At 37.7% G+C, this 19,471-nt stretch overlaps 11 protein-coding genes across 11 annotated transcripts; 8 read left to right on the top strand and 3 right to left on the bottom strand.

The window, feature by feature from the left end:
- Window positions 1-139: 139 nt before the first annotated feature.
- Window positions 140-973, bottom strand: PRCAT00004575001 (putative amidotransferase; the record flags this gene model as incomplete). The annotated part of the gene is made up of 1 exon (XM_062954580.1): window positions 140-973. One exon carries the CDS (start codon window positions 971-973, stop codon window positions 140-142), a length of 834 nt encoding a protein of 277 aa, XP_062811268.1.
- A 338-nt stretch (window positions 974-1,311) lies between these two features.
- Window positions 1,312-2,256, top strand: URE2 (Ure2p; the record flags this gene model as incomplete). The annotated part of the gene is made up of 1 exon (XM_062954579.1): window positions 1,312-2,256. The coding sequence occupies one exon, from the start codon at window positions 1,312-1,314 to the stop codon at window positions 2,254-2,256; it is 945 nt and encodes a 314-aa protein (XP_062811267.1).
- Window positions 2,257-2,437: 181 nt separating this feature from the next.
- PRCAT00004572001 (uncharacterized protein) lies at window positions 2,438-3,283 on the top strand (the record flags this gene model as incomplete). Its single annotated transcript, XM_062954578.1, has 1 exon — window positions 2,438-3,283. One exon carries the CDS (start codon window positions 2,438-2,440, stop codon window positions 3,281-3,283), a length of 846 nt encoding a protein of 281 aa, XP_062811266.1.
- Window positions 3,284-3,621: 338 nt separating this feature from the next.
- TPO5 (Tpo5p) lies at window positions 3,622-5,484 on the top strand (the record flags this gene model as incomplete). Its single annotated transcript, XM_062954576.1, has 1 exon — window positions 3,622-5,484. The coding sequence occupies one exon, from the start codon at window positions 3,622-3,624 to the stop codon at window positions 5,482-5,484; it is 1,863 nt and encodes a 620-aa protein (XP_062811265.1).
- Window positions 5,485-5,938: 454 nt separating this feature from the next.
- TIM17 (protein transporter) lies at window positions 5,939-6,403 on the top strand (the record flags this gene model as incomplete). Its single annotated transcript, XM_062954575.1, has 1 exon — window positions 5,939-6,403. The coding sequence occupies one exon, from the start codon at window positions 5,939-5,941 to the stop codon at window positions 6,401-6,403; it is 465 nt and encodes a 154-aa protein (XP_062811264.1).
- A 390-nt stretch (window positions 6,404-6,793) lies between these two features.
- Window positions 6,794-8,872, top strand: YAK1 (serine/threonine protein kinase; the record flags this gene model as incomplete). The annotated part of the gene is made up of 1 exon (XM_062954574.1): window positions 6,794-8,872. The coding sequence occupies one exon, from the start codon at window positions 6,794-6,796 to the stop codon at window positions 8,870-8,872; it is 2,079 nt and encodes a 692-aa protein (XP_062811263.1).
- Window positions 8,873-9,261: 389 nt separating this feature from the next.
- Window positions 9,262-9,837, top strand: RPB4 (DNA-directed RNA polymerase II subunit; the record flags this gene model as incomplete). Its single annotated transcript, XM_062954573.1, has 1 exon — window positions 9,262-9,837. One exon carries the CDS (start codon window positions 9,262-9,264, stop codon window positions 9,835-9,837), a length of 576 nt encoding a protein of 191 aa, XP_062811262.1.
- Window positions 9,838-10,034: 197 nt separating this feature from the next.
- SNU114 (U5 snRNP GTPase) lies at window positions 10,035-12,974 on the top strand (the record flags this gene model as incomplete). The annotated part of the gene is made up of 1 exon (XM_062954572.1): window positions 10,035-12,974. One exon carries the CDS (start codon window positions 10,035-10,037, stop codon window positions 12,972-12,974), a length of 2,940 nt encoding a protein of 979 aa, XP_062811261.1.
- A 56-nt stretch (window positions 12,975-13,030) lies between these two features.
- PRCAT00004566001 (RMR1 family protein) lies at window positions 13,031-14,488 on the bottom strand (the record flags this gene model as incomplete). Its single annotated transcript, XM_062954571.1, has 1 exon — window positions 13,031-14,488. The coding sequence occupies one exon, from the start codon at window positions 14,486-14,488 to the stop codon at window positions 13,031-13,033; it is 1,458 nt and encodes a 485-aa protein (XP_062811260.1).
- A 184-nt stretch (window positions 14,489-14,672) lies between these two features.
- On the bottom strand, window positions 14,673-16,904 carry PRCAT00004565001 (uncharacterized protein; the record flags this gene model as incomplete). The annotated part of the gene is made up of 1 exon (XM_062954570.1): window positions 14,673-16,904. One exon carries the CDS (start codon window positions 16,902-16,904, stop codon window positions 14,673-14,675), a length of 2,232 nt encoding a protein of 743 aa, XP_062811259.1.
- A 1,835-nt stretch (window positions 16,905-18,739) lies between these two features.
- Window positions 18,740-19,303, top strand: RPL17B (60S ribosomal protein uL22; the record flags this gene model as incomplete). The annotated part of the gene is made up of 1 exon (XM_062954569.1): window positions 18,740-19,303. The coding sequence occupies one exon, from the start codon at window positions 18,740-18,742 to the stop codon at window positions 19,301-19,303; it is 564 nt and encodes a 187-aa protein (XP_062811258.1).
- Between the last annotated feature and the right edge of the window lie 168 nt (window positions 19,304-19,471).

The raw sequence follows: 19,471 nt of genomic DNA, 5'->3' as shown, positions 1-19,471 counted from the left end.
ATATGATTCGCTATATCAAAAGATGACATTAAAAGGTAATTCTATATATATTAAATAACAATAAAGATTCAGATATACGAATGAATAAATGAACAATTCTATAAATAAATAAATAAATAATCAAGTAGATTTGGTAATCTTAACAGTTATGTAATTTCAAGAAATTGACTATAACCTTTCCTGCTAGAACACCTTGGTTTTCAGTTTCTTCGGTCTTACGAGTGGACTCCCTAAAAACTGCTTCATCAATTTTCCCCAAGTGGAAACTTCGTTCAAGGAGTGAGAGACTAATTTCGGCCGTAAATTCTGGATGTCCTTGAAATGTCAAGATTTTGACAGGACCAGACTTCGTCAAAATTCCTTGCACGGCACACTTAGAAGTTGAACCTATACAGAGAAATTCTGTGTGATCAAATGTTTCAGGGATACCGTGAACAATGTCAAGATGAGACTCCGTGAGATTTAAACGGGCATCTTTATCATTAAAAAAAGATTTAAACGGAGACTTATCACTTGTCAAAACTTCTTTATTCATCTGAATTTCAGTAGTACCATTCTCCCATCCGATTTCTGGATCATTTCTACCCACTATGCAATTTAGATTTTTGCAGATTATCTGGTGACCAAAGCATATTCCAACAATAGGAAGCCCATGCTCTTTTAAAAGACCTTTAATGAAATGGTCCATCATGTCAATCCACATTACTCCCTTAGCAAACGAGTCACTTCTCGAGCCCGTGAATATTATACCTTTAATATTTCCTTGCTCAATACTCTTCCATAAATTGCTATAGATATCTTTCAACGTTATCTCATCTTCCAGCTTGAGTTGATATTTTACACAGGGGAAAGGTGAGCCACCTGCATTATCCAATAATGACTCAACATTATCTCCAAAGTCACCAAATTTTTCGTATACTCCTTCAATTGGTGTATCACAAACTATTATAGCGATATGATCGTTGCTTGCCATTAGTGTAAAATTCTATGAAGAATTTAGTGTCATCGTCCCCTGGAACCTTTCAACGATTTTCGCACTCAGCTGTGGTGTCACAAAAATATGATCGGCTGTCATGTGGGTTACAAAATTCTTCAGCTCTTTTTTACACTGAGAGCATTTTATCTGATTGAATAATCGAAGTATAAATAGGACCAATATAGTGACCAAGAGCGACGGAATAAGTGTATCAATACAGTTCAAGTTCAGAGGTAAAAATTGTATTCAATTAGACTTCCAAAAGAACTAATAGAGAACATATTTTCAACTTGGAACGAAGGGCAATAGCCAGATAAACATAAGTTTTAAACGTAATGTCTGATGAAGGAGTGCGTGAACGCATGAATGGATCTAATAATGGAAACTCTCAAACAATTTCTAATTTATCTGTGGGGTTAAAATCAGTCAATCTCAATGAGCAGCAGAACGAGGTAAACTTGAACTTATTACAACAGCAATTACATAATGAGGTCAGTTCCCAGCAGCAGCAGTCTAGAATAACGAATTTTTTCCAGAATCAACCTACGGAGGGTTACACCTTGTTCTCTCACCGGTCAGCCCCAAATGGCTTCAAAGTCGCTATAATTTTATCTGAATTAAATTTACCGTTCAACACCATATTCTTGGACTTTAATAATGGAGAGCAGAGAGCGCCCGAATTTGTCACTATTAATCCGAATGCAAGGGTTCCTGCTCTTATTGATCACTACAATGAAAACACTTCAATCTGGGAGTCTGGTGCAATCATATTGTATTTAGTGTCCAAGTTTTTAAGAGAAAATGGCGAATGTCCATTATGGTCTGATAGTCTTATAGAACAGTCTCAGATAGCCTCATGGCTATTTTTTCAGACATCAGGACACGCTCCGATGATTGGGCAAGCTTTGCATTTCAGATATTTTCATTCTTGTGCTGTTCCAAGCGCAGTGGAGAGATATACAGATGAGGTCAGAAGGGTTTATGGTGTGATTGAGATGGCACTAGCAGAAAGAAGAGAAGCTTTGATTATGGATTTGGATGTAGAGAATGCCGCTGCCTACAGTGCTGGGACAACCCCATTATCTCAGTCAAGATACTTTGATTACCCAGTATGGCTTGTAGGTGATAGAGCAACCATTGCTGACTTATCTTTCGTTCCCTGGAATAACGTTGTTGATAGAATTGGAATAAATTTAAAGGTCGAGTTTCCCGAAGTTTACAAGTGGACAAAGTATATGATGAGACGTCCTGCAGTTGTCAGGGCATTGCGTGGAGATTAGATGAAAGCATGTTGCTCATGATTGTATTTCATAATTTCGTAATTCTTATGTACATTAAGCTAGTAATATGACAGCAGTATACTATATTTAGTAATCCTTTATATAAGATTTTTAACAGTATTTTTGTCTCATCAAAGTCATCGGAGACAGATCCAATATAATAAAGCTGAAGCTGAAGAAAATGGCTCCTTTCGTCTTGGGAGAAGATAATGTCAAGGAAACTCGAAAATGCTTGAGGGCCCTTTTGGCACATATTCACTCTGAAAAAGGCTTGAATAAAAGAGAACCCATTTATTTAATCATTAATACCAAAATAGCATTAACGAGACAGAAAGACTATATTCCTCGTATAATACCGTTATCAAAAGGACTCGAAAAGCTTTCCGATAAATCTGTTCTCTTAATAACAAAGGATCCCTCAACTCACTATAGAGCTGAGTTGACACTGTCAGGATCTCTGACTGAGGATGTATTCAATCATATATACTCGATGAAGAAGCTAAAAGCGTTATCTTCCGAGACTAGAAAAATCGATAAATTATTCAAAGAGTTCGATATAGTGGTTGCCGATAACAGAGTGCATAAGTTTCTTCCAGACCTTCTTGGAGCCAAATTTTATCAAAAAAACAAAAAGGTGCCATTTATGTTGCAGATGGCTAAACCAGACCACAATGCTGTCTTGACTACTGGAAAAAAATCGCACAAGCTTAAAGATGAACGCTGTGATCCACGATATGTGTACCAACAGATGAAAGCCATAGTCAAAAATACCTACTACATCCCACCTGCTAATGGGAATTGCATATCTATAAAATTCGGTTTCACTGATTGGAAAGTTGATGAATTATTGGAAAACATCAATGACATCTTTTTTTACATGATTGATTCAAAATATCAGCCTGTAGGTGGTTTGTTAAGGTCAGTTAAAAACCTCAACAGCGCTCATATTAAGACAAGTGAAAGTATTAGCTTGCCTATTTATAAGTCAGGCAAGGATGCAGATATAAGTAAAGTCTCAAGCGGTTGAAAGTTCCGAACAAAAGGTTTTATGATTGCAAAATTTAGCATTATATGGGCTCTCTCCATAGATAGTAATTAATATAATTTGTCGATACAATATGAAGAATTTATGTGACTACAACTACAGAAAATATTTTACTGTACTTTTAGGTATCCTAACAACTCTTTGAGTCTCAAAAGTCTTCGCCTCTAAACCTCTTTCACTTGGCTCTTTTCGAAGCGTTTTCTCGGAACTATAATTTTCGATTGATATGCACTCTGACATTCTATTCATTAAAACTGAAGGTTTCATCCTGATTGCATATCCAATTAAAAAGACAGGTCTGGAAGTGGTGTGGAAGAAGTATGGTTTCCGCCCCAGAATCCGAAGAATACTACTCTGTGGACCACTCGACTGTGCTTCCGGAGCCACAAGCTTCGTATTCTTCTGAGGCACCACCGGCAAGAAATCTCGCATCCTTGGTACCAGCCAAGTTCTTGACCTCATTTCTTCAGAATCTAGACGACAATGAGATAGAACATGTGGAGTATTTGAAGTATAAACAAGATTTAGAAAGAAAATTGACGGCTACGTCTGTGATAGGCTTAGGATTCACTTTAATGGGTGTGCCGTTCGGAATTTCGTCTACTCTCTGGATTTCTTTGGTAGACGGAGGGAACGTAACTATGTTGTATGGATGGGTAACGGTGGCTATTTTTTCATTATGTGTTGTGTTGAGCTTGAGCGAAATAATTTCCAAGTATCCGACTGCTGGAGGAGTGTACCATTTTAGTGCTATTTTAAGTAATGAAAAGTACTCTTCAATTAGCTCTTGGTTTACTGGATGGCTCTTATTAATCGGAAATTGGACTTATGCTGTCAGTATCATGTTCTCCGGTTCCCAATTTATACTATCTATATTTGGTCTTAAGGGTGTTTACTATACAAAGGATATTTTTATGGTTTTAGGGGTTTATTTGGTTTTGTTGCTAGTTAGTGGATTCATCAATTTCAAGTTCTCCAGACACTTGGAAAAGATTAATAAGGCATGTATCTACTGGTCCATATATACAGTTTTGGCTATTGACTTCCTTTTAATATTTTTTGCTAAGAGAACCAACTCTATCAAGGATATTTTGACAAACTTTGATAATTCGCGATCCGGTTGGCCAGATCCTTTAGCCTTTATGGTTGGCTTACAAAGTTCTTCCTTTACCCTAACAGGATATGGTATGCTCTTTTCTATTACGGACGAAGTTAAAAACCCAGAGAGAAACATGGCAAAAGGCGCTGTTAGCGCTGTTTTCCTTGCTTCAATTACTGGACTTATATTTATTCTTCCAATTCTTACCATCTTACCTGAACTCACATTGCTTTTAGATAAGACACCAGAAATGATGCCTATTGACTTGATTTTTAACATTGCTACCGAATCTTACATTGTTTCGTTTTTGCTTGTCTTTCTTTTGATTATTACAGTGGTTTTTCAGTCTATCGGTTCATTGACGACTGCCTCAAGAGCCACATATGCATTTGCAAGAGATGGAGGACTTCCATTTAAAAACTATTGGGTTGAGGTTGACTCCATCGAGGAATATAAGATTCCAAAAAATGCCTTATTTTTATCACTTGGTGTTTGCGGAATCCTCTCTTTATTTTCGCTAGTTTCAGAATCAGCTTTCAATGCTTTCTTAGGATCTTCCGTAATTTCATTGTCACTAGCCAACGGAATACCTATTTTATGTTTAATGATGAACAAGAGACGAAAAATCAAGGGAGCAGCCTTCAGGTTACGAAAAGCTGGATGGGTTATAAATTGTCTCTCGATATTCTGGGTTGCGTTTCTGTCTATAGTGTTGTGTCTTCCCCCTGTAATTAAAGGTCTTACCTGGTTTAGTATGAACTACGCCTCAGTTATTATGGCTCTTTTTGTCGCCTCCGCAAGCGTGGCTTACAAAACATGGGGTCGAAAGAGCTTTGAGGGTCCTAAGATCGATACAGATTATTTTGAGTTGCATAACATCGAAGCTGCAAGAAATAACCTTGGAACAGCAGATAGCTCTTTCATCATTGGGGTTGATGATGTTGATGACGATTATGATAGAACTGCAGTGCAATCATCACTGAGTGGGCTTCCAAATAAAAATCATAGAGAAGAATGGGAAAGTTTATCTCGTGAAGATCCTATGGAAATGTCAACTGCAAGTGACAGTGATACACAAGTCTGAATTTAAAAACGCTGTCACAAATTTTCACGTCTTTTTTCAACTGTATATATTTATTGCTATGCTTTATGACTTTTATGTTCTCTGAGTTTCAAATCTACTTCAAGCTTAAAGTGGAGCTTTGCCCACGGTTGCAAAATAACGATGTATACGATACAGCTACAATCGTTCAATGGATAATATAAAAGAACTTTAGGAAACTTGTAGAGTTCCTTCTCGAAAGACTACACTTTCTCCCACTCTTCCAGTCTCTATTCATTCCTCGTTCATATGTCGTGAAACCAATTTAAACTGGCTTTGGGTTCTAGTATGTACACTACAATAAATCGAAGCGTAATTGTGAGAATAGAAAATTTTCAAAATTTAGTTCTCTCAAGAGTGCTATATATGGCAAATTGTTCATTTCAACAATATTAAGAATTAAGAACAACTAGATATATAGACTAAAGGAAGAAGAATGTCAGCAGATCATACTAGAGATCCATGTCCCCTCGTTATTTTGAGTGATTTTGGTGGTGCATTTGCCATGGGTGTCATTGGTGGATGTGTGTGGCATGGTGTCAAAGGATTCCGTAATTCTCCATACGGTGAGAGAGGCTACGGTTCATTGTCAGCTATTAAGTCGAGAGCACCAGTTGTAGGTGGTAACTTCGGTGTTTGGGGTGGATTGTTTTCTACTTATGATTGTATGGTTAAAGCTGTTAGAAAAAGAGAAGACGCTTGGAATGCTATCATTGCCGGTTTCTTTACAGGAGGCTCTTTGGCTTTCAGGGGTGGCTGGAAACATACCAGAAATTCTGCTATAACCTGCGCTTGCGTTCTTGGTGTTTTCGAGGGTGTTGGAATGCTTGCTCTGAGAATGTTCGCGCAACCAACGGTGGCACCAGCGTACCCTGAAGAACCTTCTAAATTGGCAGCATGAGTCATGATCATTGTTTCTTGTGTTTTCAAGTTCTCCGTCTCCCTTGTGGGCTTGTCAGTATCTTAATTAATTTTGGTTAAGAGATCAATGTGTATCATTAATACCTTGTATATATACGGTAAAGTTTCTTTGCATCTTTCACAAACAGATGGTGCTCTTATGCTTCATAGCTTTAACGATTTAAATAGCAACCATGTTTCATCAGAAGTGTATTAATTTTGTAGATTCCTAATGTGAAGTGACTGCTTTGATGTATACCGGAATATAGTACGGTTAATAAGACCGGACTGATTATTGAGGAGAATATCCTTGCTGAAGTTGAACAACCCTATGATACTTAATGGAATCAAGCTAATGAACGAATCTATGGAAGTGTAGAGCCTCGTGTAAATGACGTATAATTATAATTACAATAATAGGCATAATTCAGTTGGAGGGAACTGGCAATTGCCCCTTCCACAAGGTTTCAGTGGAGTTGGTCCCAATTATCGACCAGATGGATCTTTGCTAAAGCTAGATGGCCAGCAGCATCCACAGCATCCACAGCATCCACAACAGCAACAGATTCCTGGATTCAGGAATCCGTGGTATTCCCCAAGCGCTACGGGAAGCTCTGGAGGGCTCTCTCCCACAGGTATACCCTCTAGGTCTCCGACAAGAAACCAGCAAGGTATACCGCTATTACAGCAGCAATCTAAGAGAACTTCTTTTGCAAATCAATTGCCCACTACATATGAATACAATGACCAGCAAGTGAATGTACCTCCATTTATTCACCCTCCTACAAGAGCTGATAACCCATTTAACCAATACTACTCGAATCAAGAGGTTAACCTTGGAAATGACAGAAGAATGTCAGCAGCGGTTGACAATCTTCAAGTTAATCTGTCATTAAATCAGTTGCAACCGCAAACTGGTATCGCCTACCCTCCTCAAGATTTAAATGGTGCTCCCTTTACTTCTCAGGGCAACAATCGGAGATCGTCGGCCACATTTGGCCAAGGACCTGAGCGCATGAACTATTATCTGACTGGAAGAACGTCCAGATCTCCTCTGGTAGTTCTGTACCAGCAGTTTCAGCAGCTACTACAGTCTCAAAGGATATCAGGGAAGAGAGGTCCAGCTCCAAAAGCTTCCAAGGTTTACAACAAACTAGATCTTAAACCAAAGGTGCACCATCAGCCAAAATATAGAAGATGTTCCATAAATTCTATTCACATATCTCCAGTAAATGCATTGTCAGTGTACTTAACTGACTCATATAGCATATGTCAACCAAAGAAGTTTCAATATTCGAAGTCAACTAATCCAAAGAGAGTATTAACGAAGCCACTGGAAGCGAGATTTAATAATGGAAATGACAACGAGGATAGTGATTACATTCTCTATGTGAACGATATATTGGGATCAGAAGAAGGAAGAAAGTACATGGTGTTAGATCTTTTAGGTTCTGGAACTTTCGGTCAAGTTGTGAAATGTCAAAATTTGAACAATCAAACGGTTTGTGCAGTTAAAGTTATCAAATCAAAACCTGCTTATATGAACCAGTCTTTAACTGAGGTAAAACTGTTAGAATACTTGAATGCCAATAGTAATGGAAACAGTTTTATTAAGTTATTGGACACATTTATGCATAAGGAGCATTTGTGTTTAGTGTTTGAATTATTGGCCTCGAATTTGTATGAATTAATCAAGCAAAATCAATTTCAAGGACTAAACATGAAGCTAGTAAGAGTAATAGCAAAGCAGCTTTTAGAAGCCATGTCACAATTGAAGAGTTTTCAGATGATACACTGCGACTTGAAGCCTGAAAATATATTGCTTTGCCAGCCCGATAAGCCGGACATTAAAGTGATCGATTTTGGATCAGCTTGCTTCTCCAGGCAGACAATATATTCTTACATCCAATCTAGGTTTTACAGGTCTCCTGAAGTGATTCTAGGATTACCTTACACAGAATCGATCGATATGTGGTCGTTAGGCTGTATTGTTGGAGAATTATTCTTGGGCTTACCAATGTTTCCTGGTACTTCAGAATATAATCAAATATGGAAGATTGTGGACATGCTAGGAAATCCTCTGAGGCACATGTTGGATCTTGGAAGAAATACTTCCAACTTCTTCAATAAATTACCTCCGAAGTCACCAGATGGTAAGCCGATCTATCAAATCAAAACTTTCGAGGAATACGTAGAACATGCTGCGAAGAATGGAAAAGAAAGCCAGCTGAAAAAGGAACATAAGAATAAAAATTATTTCAAACAGAAACACTTAAAAGATATTATTTTAAACTACAAGCTTCCATCTAAGAAAATGACCAATTCAATGATAGAAAAAGAGTGTCAGGACAGGTTATTATTAATCGATTTTCTATCAAAAGTTTTGAATTTGAATCCTTTGGAGAGATTGACACCTCAAGAAGCATTGAGACATCCGTTCGTGAGTGATTCAAAACAGTTTAGCCCTTAAGTCTTTAACTTCTCAATCGATCACAACCCCCGGTTTCGATTATTAGGGTACCTGAGAAATTAAGTTTATGTCTCATGCCATTTTATATAAGAAGCTTTTAGATCTAACGTATATATAGATGATTATTTTAATAGAGATGAAGAATACGCTCTCTGTAAGCATGAAAAAGAGTCGTGTATGGTATCAATTTTATAAGCGAAACAATTTAGTCAAGTGTTTGAGTTGAATAGATTGTAGGATTGATTTAGTACATCGAAACTAATCGATTGGAGAGACAAAGTATCTCTTAATACTAAGCACGGCTGTTACATTCTACTACATTGCAACTAATTTGGCTTCTGATATTACCAAAAAAAAATTTTTATACACATAAATTTGCAAATTAGAAAATGAATGTCAGCACAAGTGCATTAGGAGTGAGAAGAAGAAAGGCTGCAGCTCAGAATATTGATGATGAAGAGAATGCAGCTTTGTTGAAATTGGGACCAGAATTCCAAACAACGCAGATAACGAATAGTGGTGAAGAAGAACAATTGATCGCTTTGAATTTATCTGAAGCCAGACTTTTGATTAGAGCTGCTTTGAAAGAAAGAAGAAATAAGAATACTAGAGGAGATGAATTCAATATCGAAGATGATGAAAATGAAAAGGAAGACGAAATTTCAAATATAGATTTAGCTGGCCCAAATGCAAATGAAATAATGCACAAAACGTTGAACTATTTGTCGACCTTTGCAAGATTCAAAAACTCTTCAGCTACTGAGACAGTGGAAAAGCTCCTTACAGATTTTAGTAACCTGGCAAATGAACCATTGCACCCCTTTGAAGTCGCTCAGTTAGGGAACTTGGAATGTGAAGATGCCGAAGAGGCAAAATCTTTAATACCTAGTTTATCTAGAAAGGTATCTGATGTTCAGCTACAAGCATTACTAACAGAATTGAGAAAGTATCAGACTCTATCTTAGGTAAATACTTATCAAATATCTAATTTCTTCCAGATGTACAATACAATACAAGACTCTCCATTACTTTCTCTGATGTAAAAATTAACATGCGACACATACAGGAAGAGCACTTCACGTAACCTCATCGAATCTATATATTTAATAATATTGGTATGAACAAATATTGGCAGAGATATTTGCAAATAACTTGAAGAGATATGGAGGATGCTGATATTTATGATGAGTTTGGTAATATCATCGGTGATCCGCTAGATTCAGATGCTGATTCAGATTCTGTGGATAATGAGATAAATGATGATGAACACCATGAGAATAACGTAGTTGGTGAGCACGACGAAAACTCAAATAACGGAGCACTAATACGACACAATGGTGAAGATAATGGTGGCAATCTTACACTTAGACAAACGTATGGGACAGATGTTGAAACTATTTTGGTAAGACCTTATGAAAGTATAAGTAATGAACCGGTATTAGAACCGATAAAAGACAAAAGGATGAAAGTTGAGTTCACGGAAAATGAAGACAGTATTCAAGAAAAGCTTCCTCAGCTCACATATTCTAGAGATTACATGATTTCATTGATGAACAGTTTGCCAGAAAGGATAAGAAACGTAGCAGTGGTAGGTAATCTTCATTCTGGAAAGACTTCGTTCATTGATACGTTAATTCTTCAGACGCATCCATCGATTTTGTCGAATTTTAAGGCAAAACAGGAAAAAGAATTAAGGTTTTTGGATAACCATAAGCTAGAGATTGAGCGAGGCATCACCATTAAGTCAAGTCCTATTACATTACTTTTACCTGATTTCAATGATAAGTCTTATATTTTGAATGTTGTTGATACTCCGGGGCACGTAGACTTTCATGATGAGGTATCGTCTGCTTTAATGGCTTCTGATGGAGTGTTTCTTGTGATCGATGTCGTGGAAGGTTTAACACCAAGGGACAAATCTATCATTAATGAAGTCTTGAAGAATAATTTACCACTTACAGTTGTTTTTAATAAATTGGATCGACTCATATTAGAGCTTCAACTTCCTCCATCTGATTTCTACTACAAACTCAAATATGAACTTGATGATATAAATTCTTTTATTGAATCAAATGAATATGCCATGCCATACACTCATCAGAAAATAATCTCCCCTACAAGGGGCAACGTCATATTTGCATTTTCGAAGATGGAATTCAGCTTCACGTTAATTAGCTTTGCTAAGTTGTATTCTGATAATGGTTTTTTTGAGGGTATAGATATCCACGATTTCAGTAAGAGATTATGGGGCGAATTCTACTTCGACCAGGAATCGAACAAATTAATAAAGTCTTCAAATAATGGAAATTTACGAAGATCATTTATCCACTTCATTGTGGAACCGCTTTACAAAATAATATCCTACACTTTGACTGCTAATAATTCCGGAGAGAAGTTAAATTCTTTGTTATGGCAAAATTTTAAAGTACTACTCCTGAAACGGGATCTTAAATTAGATTCTCGTGAACTATTGAACAATGCTGTCAAGAAAATATTTCCAGACTGTGGTGGTCTCGTCGATGTTGCTCTGAAAAATATATTCTCGCCTATTGATACCGCTGATAGCAAGTGTGAAGTTTTGTACGGACTTCGAATAGGAGAGAATTCCGATGATTCCCTTATTGCTACCATTCTTAAATCAATTGAGTCATCTGATGGTCTGAAATTTTATTCACTCGTGAGAGTGATCCAAGGTAAGCTAAAATCTGGAGATACAGTCAAGGTACTAGGAGACAATTTCGATAACGATGCTGAGGATTTTAAAGATGAATCCATAGAGAACATTTATATTTCAGGGGGTCGATACAAATTCCCCGTCAAGGAGGCGGGACCAGGATCTTTGGTGCTTGTATCTGGAATAGGATCTATTGTTAACAAAAGTGCTGCGATTTTCAGCCCTTCTTCCAAAGTTCTAAAACAGTTAAAATCTCCTAATTATTCTGAAAAATCAGTATTCAAGTGCGCCATTGAACCTGCAAATCCGTCGGACCTACCCAAAATGCTGGCTTCTCTCAGGAAAGTCAAAAAATCGTATTTGGCATCTGAGATCAAAGTTGAAGAAAGTGGTGAGCACGTTATTTTGGCACCAGGGGAGCTATATCTAGATTGTGTGCTTTGTGATTTAAGAAATTTTTTCTCCGACAACTTGGAGATAAAGGTTAGTGATCCTATGACAAAGTTTAGCGAAACATGTCTTGATATTTCAGTTACCAAGATACCGACAAAGTCAAACGACAACGTAATATCAATCATAGCCCAGCCGGTTTCTGACTTGAATCTTAGTCATGCGATAGAGGCCAGAACAATTGATTTGTCACAACCCATAAAAACTACATCTAAATTGTTAAGACGAGATTTTGGCTGGGATGCTTTGGCTGCAAGATCAGTATGGTGTTTTGGGCCAGACGATTTAAAGCTTCCAAGTATTCTATTAGATGACACCTTGGAAGCTGAAACTGATAAAAAATTGCTATATTCAGTCAAAGACCTGGTTACTTTAGGATTTAAATGGAGTGTGAACGAGGGTCCCTTGTGTGATGAACCAATAAGAAATACTAAATTCAAAATTTTGGATGCTGTTATAGGTGGTTCAGAAATTCAAAGAAGCGGAACGCAAATTATACCGTTAATGAGAAAGGCATGCTACACTGGTTTTTTGACGGCTACCCCTCGTCTCTTGGAACCCATATACGCCGTATATGTTACTTGCAAGGGCCCGGCTATTTCCGCCATCTCGAAGTTATTAGATAGAAGGAGAGGCTTTGTCATAAAAGAAGAACCCGTTCCTGGAACTCCCCTCTTTTCTATTGAAGGAAGATTACCAGTAATTGAGTCAGTAGGATTTGAATCGGACGTGAGGTTGCGAACTCAGGGTCAGGCAATGTGTCTCTTAGATTTCGAAAATTGGGAGGTGGTTCCTGGTGATCCTTTGGATAGAGAATGTTATTTACCTCCTTTAAAGCCAGTCCCCACTAAGTCGCTAGCACGAGACTTCGTTATGAAGACAAGGAAAAGAAAAGGTTTGGCAGGCGAGCCAAGTCTTCAAAAGTACGTTGAGCCTGAGTTATTCGAGAAATTGAAGGCCAATGGATTAATAGATTAAATATAAATTTTGCAAATCGATATGTATATTATTAGTATTTAATACGCATTATATATCTATACATTCGTAACTGATATTTTACTACGCTTAAGTTGCCTCAGAGCTTCTTTGTCTTGAGAGTCAGGTTCTTCAAAATGCTGTCGTTTGGATGAGTATTCGACTTTTTCTTGCAAGACATCATTTTGGTTCACAATATCTTTGAAGCCTTTTCCAGATCTGATTAATTCAGTAATTTGATTAAAATTAGTGATGAATCTAGTTTGCGAGGTGACATTCAAAGAAATAGAAGCGGGTATTATGCCTTCTTCTGAGTTTGTACTTAGCCCTTCAAATGCCTTAATGAAATCGCCAATAGTTATATCACGGGAATAAATATTATCTTCGGTTATATAAATCCCCCCTAATTCAGGAATTTGCAATACAAGCTCTTCGCTAATTTTGAAATTGAAGTAGTCATTGAGATCCTCATTATTTCTTATCAGTCCAAAAAATTCTTCAATTGGTGCATTGAATATGCTTTCACAATCATCATACAAAGAGACTAGATTCGATAAATCCATTACAGATTCATTGTCAAAAGGAACTAACAAAAATTCAGTATCAGCAATATACACCATTATTGGAAAAGCGCACTTCAGTTCAAGATGGTACGTAGGAGCAGTACTATTTTCCGACAGATTTTTATGCGAGTCTACCTCATTAGTTTCTACTATTGATGAATCCAGTATCTCTTCTCCTTTCGAGATGCCACTTTCTCCCTCTTCAAAGTCGTGGTTTCCTTTCCCTCGTACTTCATCTTGTTGCTTTTGCTCTTGATTTACACCTTTCTCAAATTCTTGTACAATGTGGTCATCGCTCTGCTCTTTTCCGTTTACCTCTTTTTCAATCCTCATAACATTCGTTGGAATTCTCTGCACCTCTTCTTTTAAGGTTCGCTGTTTCCAATTGGCATTTGATTCTCTAGGAAAGCCTTCCTTCTCTACATCGCTCAATACCGCAGATTCTTCATTTTGAAAAACCTCTTCTAAATCGGAACTTTCTGATTCATTGACATCAATAACGTTTTCTAAATCATGGTTGACCGATGCATTAATCCCCTTGCTTTTTATATCTTGTTCCACATTCTCCTCCACATCTGTATCATTGAATGATCTGACATAACTCTGTTCTTCCATGTTGGTTTTACGCTCTTCATCAAAGGAAGTTGTTCCTTCTATCTCCTCCAAATTATCAATATCATCATCGCTGAGGTCAAAGCCTTCAAAATCCCGTGCCCTATCTTCGTATTTATTGCTATCTAAATTAGTTTGTAAACCCTCTTCATCGCTGATATCAATAATACTGCTATTATGGTTGCTCAAGTTACCATTCATTTCAATAACTCTTTCATCGTTTTCCTCATCTTCATTACTCATTAAGTCATTACCATCTATAGAAATTGATGAATGATCTATTACATTCGTATCATTCACATTTGACACTTCATCAACCAAGTGCTCATCGAGCTCATACATACCTTGAATAGCTTCACTTTTTCAATAATTAATAATTAGAGCTAAATTATTTACAGCAATTTATCCTGAGGATAAATTTTCAAATGCGCCCGTGATCTTATAGATAAGTTTATGAATTAATTTTAGAATACAAAACGGCCCAAAACCTAACTAATGAATACTATGTTATGTTATAAAGATAGCTCTATGGCACCCAGACTTTGAAAGACTGTGGTGTTTCAATGGATAACGGTCTCAATTCGTCACCATTATTGGCAATTCCTGAAGAGTCATCGTCATGACTTTGAGTAGCTTTTTCGCTATCTCCATTATTTAGCTCCTCGTTTGCTGTTTGACTCAAACTTTGCCTGGAAGGTTTGTAGAGTAATGATTTTACCTCGGAAAGTAAAGACTTAATATCGTTCAATTTATCCTTAGAATCTTCATTTTCAGTTGATGCTTCAATTATCGTAACTGCATCATTGAGTTTCTTCGTTATATTTAAAGTGGACTTCGTCAATGCTAGCCTATCGATAAAGACCTCTTCTTGTTGCTTTGTCAAATTTTTTCTTTCCTTCTCGTAGATTTTTTCCAACTCCTTTGCTTTGCTCAACTTGAGGTCTATTTTTGATATTTCATAATTGACAATGGTGTTCGTAAGCTTTTGCATTTCCCTTTCTTCATAAGTTGCAAATAAATGACTTCTAGCTCCTGTGATACCAAGACTGCTTACGGCAGCGTCAGTTAAAGTATTAGGTGTCTGAGACCCATTGAATTCAGTGCAGATATCAGGTAACTCCCCTTTCAGCTCATCAGTTGATCCATTTTTATCAGAATCGGTCACTTCGCTCTTGTTCTTGGAATTTTCGATGTTTTCTGATGCATCCGGATTTTCTAGTTTTTGATTTTGAGCCTTAGGTTCGTTCTCATCGCTTTTATTCTCCTCGCTCTCTTTACTCTCCTTATTCTCCTCAGGTTTAGATTCTGAATCATTTTCACTACTGCCATAAACCTCTTGAATTTTCTCTATAATTTTCTTATCTATTACCTTTGAAGCTCTTGAACTAGCAGCCTTTGCTACCTCACTATCAACTAGCTGAGTCATAAACGCCAAGTTACTTAAAATAGGGTTTTCTGTGGCACTAACAGGAAAATTTGGGGCATACCTAAGAAGCTTTAGATCTTTTTCGCTAACGTCATTAAATTCATCTTCGATGGGCATCTTTAAAAATTTAAGAATACATTCCTGAGGAGTTCTACCAGTTCCAATTAATTTAGATATCATGTACCAATCATTTTTATGGTTTTTTATACCTAGAACTAGTTTTGATAGCTCTTCATTAGTCCAGTCATCCTTTTGCTTTTTCAATGGGGGTTCAGAAGAAGGTGAAAGCTTTGACGTGTCCTTACCTGGATCATTTGATGCAATTTCTGTCTCCTCTCTCTTGTGTTTAGATTCCTGGTTAACACCATCAATATTCAAGATTTTCTTTAGTTTACTGACATCAGTTTTTTCTGGTGAAAACTTAAACGTCTCAAAAGGAAACAATCCCCTTGGAGTATCATAGTTGACATGAAAGTCGCCGGTATATGGCAAGCCAACCAGTTGGCCATTAGCGAGCTTTTCTAGAGTGTAAGCAGGCTTGAATTGCGGTTTTACTTGATAGTTGATAAGTCCCCACTTGTTTAAAAATCTATGAACTCTCATTATTGTGCCAACCCCTCCCACTAGATTTCTTCGACAAGACGTTAATGTCAAATACTCGTTGGGATTCAATCGATATGAATTGATCATAAAGTTCCGATAATTCATATATATTTTTGGAGACTTTGAAGGATGTGAAGTATTAAAAAATTCTGGTAGTGATTCTTTTTCTATTTCATGAATTTTTTTCATATTGAACCAGCTAGAATAAGATGGAATTATTATGGTATGCGTCTGCTTTACAATAGGTGGTGGAGAATTTTCGGATGTCATACCGGTGTCATCATCTTCTTCGTCTTCTTCATTCGCCGATGACCCCTTATCCTTTTCACCTTCTTCACCAGAAACTTCGTCTATTATAGAAGGTCCTTCTGTACCCGATGGAGCTTCTGATTTAAGCTCCATATCTATATCGAGCTGGTGCTCAGACGACTGTTTGTTTTCATCGAGTTTACTTTCACTCACATCACCACTGGCATCACCACCAGCATCACCACTGACACTAGCACTGGCGCTGCGACTAGCATTGGCACTACGAGAATGTTCTATCGAGCCATTAGTTTCTACTTCAGCATTTTCGTTAGCCGCATTCTCTGCACCTAATTTGTCCTCTCCACGTTCCAACAACATATCATCTACATTCTCTGTTTTGACATCCTCATTCAAATCTTTAGATACATCTAAGTAATCACTTGGTTCCTCAAGATTCTCTGTAGGATCCTTGTCGCTCATATTTGGTTGCAAATGTCTCGCTGGCGCTCTTCTTTTATCAGCGTTTCGTTCAGCAATTGCCTATTTTATGACTATTGAGGTACCCGTACCTAAGAACCTGCTTGTGTAGGCACCGATGAAGTGAAGGTTTGCACAGTGTTATGTGATCGTCCTCCTCTATGTCCTTACCTCGAGCTACTCACAGTTTCACGCGTTTGTTTGTCTCGCGTCTTTGCTTACCTCGTATCGCTAAGCTCGTACTCTAATATTACTCAATCGCCGCTATCTCCTCTCCGTATAATCAATCAATCAAGTACCAGAGCTACTCTTTGTGTATATTATTAGACTAATTACGCCTGAATTGACCGATTAGCGACTCGTATATTTTTAACCTCCAACTAATCTAGGTAATTATTGCTATTTTTCTAGGATATCCAGAGAAAAAAAACACTGAGGGATAGAAATCTTTTGAGGAAAATGAGTCGTGCGATCGTTAAAACAGTGGTTAAAGGATGCCAGTAGGATCATATGCTATAAGAGTCTTCTTGCTCTCATCTACTGTCATTATCAGAAGCTAGCTACTAGTAACTTTAAATCAAGCTATTCCGCATTGAGTGACATATCTAGGTGCCAGAAGGGGAATAAGTTTGGGCAACGGATTAAAGCCCGAAACGATGGCTCCGAAAGTGATTACTTAAACCGTACAGAAGCCCCAATGCTCGGCATGGGCTATCAATAATCCACTTTACTGGAGACAGGAGCAAGGAGCCAAGTAGAAGCCAAGTCTACAGTACCCTCACGCTCCCCCTTCGTAGATTCCGGCTGGTAACTGCGTCATCATTTCTTTTTCTAGCCGGGAAAGGGCCGAAGACGGCTCCTCGGGGCTATTGCCCTTGAAGAGATGTAGATAAACTTATAATAAAATAGTGGCGAGCGACCAAGTATGGTCGCACATGGGGATAGGCGTTATTGTGCCTCATTCTATGCACATCCTCAATAAACTATAGTAGCGTATAATTTAACCGGAATTGTGCTTGTTTGGGATTGAATAGTCTCCTAATGCACACATTATAAATCTGTTTTGGCACTTCAGCAATGATCATAGGATCAAAAATACCAAAACTTCCAACCAGATCCCAGTTATTACTTAAGTATTCTTAACTCGTTCTACTCCACAGATATGAAATGTGTAAGTTTTAAATACTACAATTCTCCATAGATCGCCTACATCATTCACGATGCAGTGCATAGCCTGAAATAGGTTAGCCGACAGTCTCAGGTTAACAGAAGCTTAAACCAATATCGCCAGCTTCAAATTCAATCTTCTTATATTGTCTCTTAGTGCACATCTTCAGTGTTTGGCTTGCCTTATGTAGTCTGATAGTCTTCTCGCTTAGATTAACAATACGCTACCACGAAACTACATGTTATCAAATACTAAACCGGTCTCTCGCTAAAATTATATCGACTAGTTGTAGCATGATGATGTTTGCTGGTACCTTAAGTTCACCAAGGGATGGTGTCAAGTATTTTAACCCTTCTTGTTCAATATTCTTCGCGCATCATGTTTCCGTTCATGTAACTGAAATTGATGATAGCAACTCGCATATTTTGCAACTACTCGAACGAAAGGGCTAGTGCCCTTGAGTTTTGGTCGTTTTTGTGCTGTATTGGTTTTGTGATCCAGTTTAGCAAATCTTTTTTTTTTTTAACGTAAGTCACGAGATTTCTCTCGTCTTGAGTAAGTAGAAGCCACTCTAGGCGCACCGAGAACCAAGGTGAAATTTTCTTCAATTGAAACTTTTATTTCATTTATTACGAAGTCAATAGTTTCTTGAAGTAACAGATAAAAGAAAATGGTTCGTTACGGTGCTACATCAGCAAACCCAGCTAAGTCAGCTTCGGCTCGTGGATCATACTTGAGAGTTTCATTCAAGAATACCAGGGAAACCGCACAGGCTATCAATGGATGGGACGTGGAGAAAGCTCAGAAATACTTGGACCAGGTATTGGATCACCAAAGAGCTATCCCATTTCGCCGTTTCAACTCCTCTATTGGACGTACTGCTCAAGGTAAGGAGTTCGGTGTCACCAAGGCTAGATGGCCAGCAAAGTCAGTCAACTTTATTAAGGACTTGTTGACTAATGCTCTGGCTAATGCCGAAGCTAAAGGCTTAGATACCAGCAAATTGAAGATTTCTCACATCCAAGTCAACCAGGCTCCAAAGCAAAGAAGAAGAACTTACAGAGCACATGGTAGAATTAATGCTTACCAGTCATCTCCTTCTCACATTGAGCTTATTGTGACTGAAGAAGGTGAGAATGTTGAGAAAAGTGCTGAAGACAAGAAGGTCAGATTGAACACAAGGCAGAGGGGAAGATTGGCAGCTCAAAAGCGTTTGGCCGCAGCTCAAGCCTAAATGAGATAGAAGCATATAGTCAAAAAATTTCAACCACCCTGCCACATACGGAAATATTTAGCTGTACAGAAGGAAAAACTTTTTTTATGGATCTAACTTTTCCTCTTATTGTGTACATTTAATACATCACTGTAATCAGAGGTATATTCAGCCATGTAGGAGGATTGT

This window comes from Priceomyces carsonii, assembly GCF_900007245.1.
Source record: "Priceomyces carsonii strain CBS4050 genome assembly, scaffold: Debaryomyces_carsonii_scaffold_5, whole genome shotgun sequence".
Classification (NCBI taxonomy): domain Eukaryota; kingdom Fungi; phylum Ascomycota; class Pichiomycetes; order Serinales; family Debaryomycetaceae; genus Priceomyces; species Priceomyces carsonii.
This window is presented reverse-complemented; position numbering and strand designations above follow the sequence as displayed.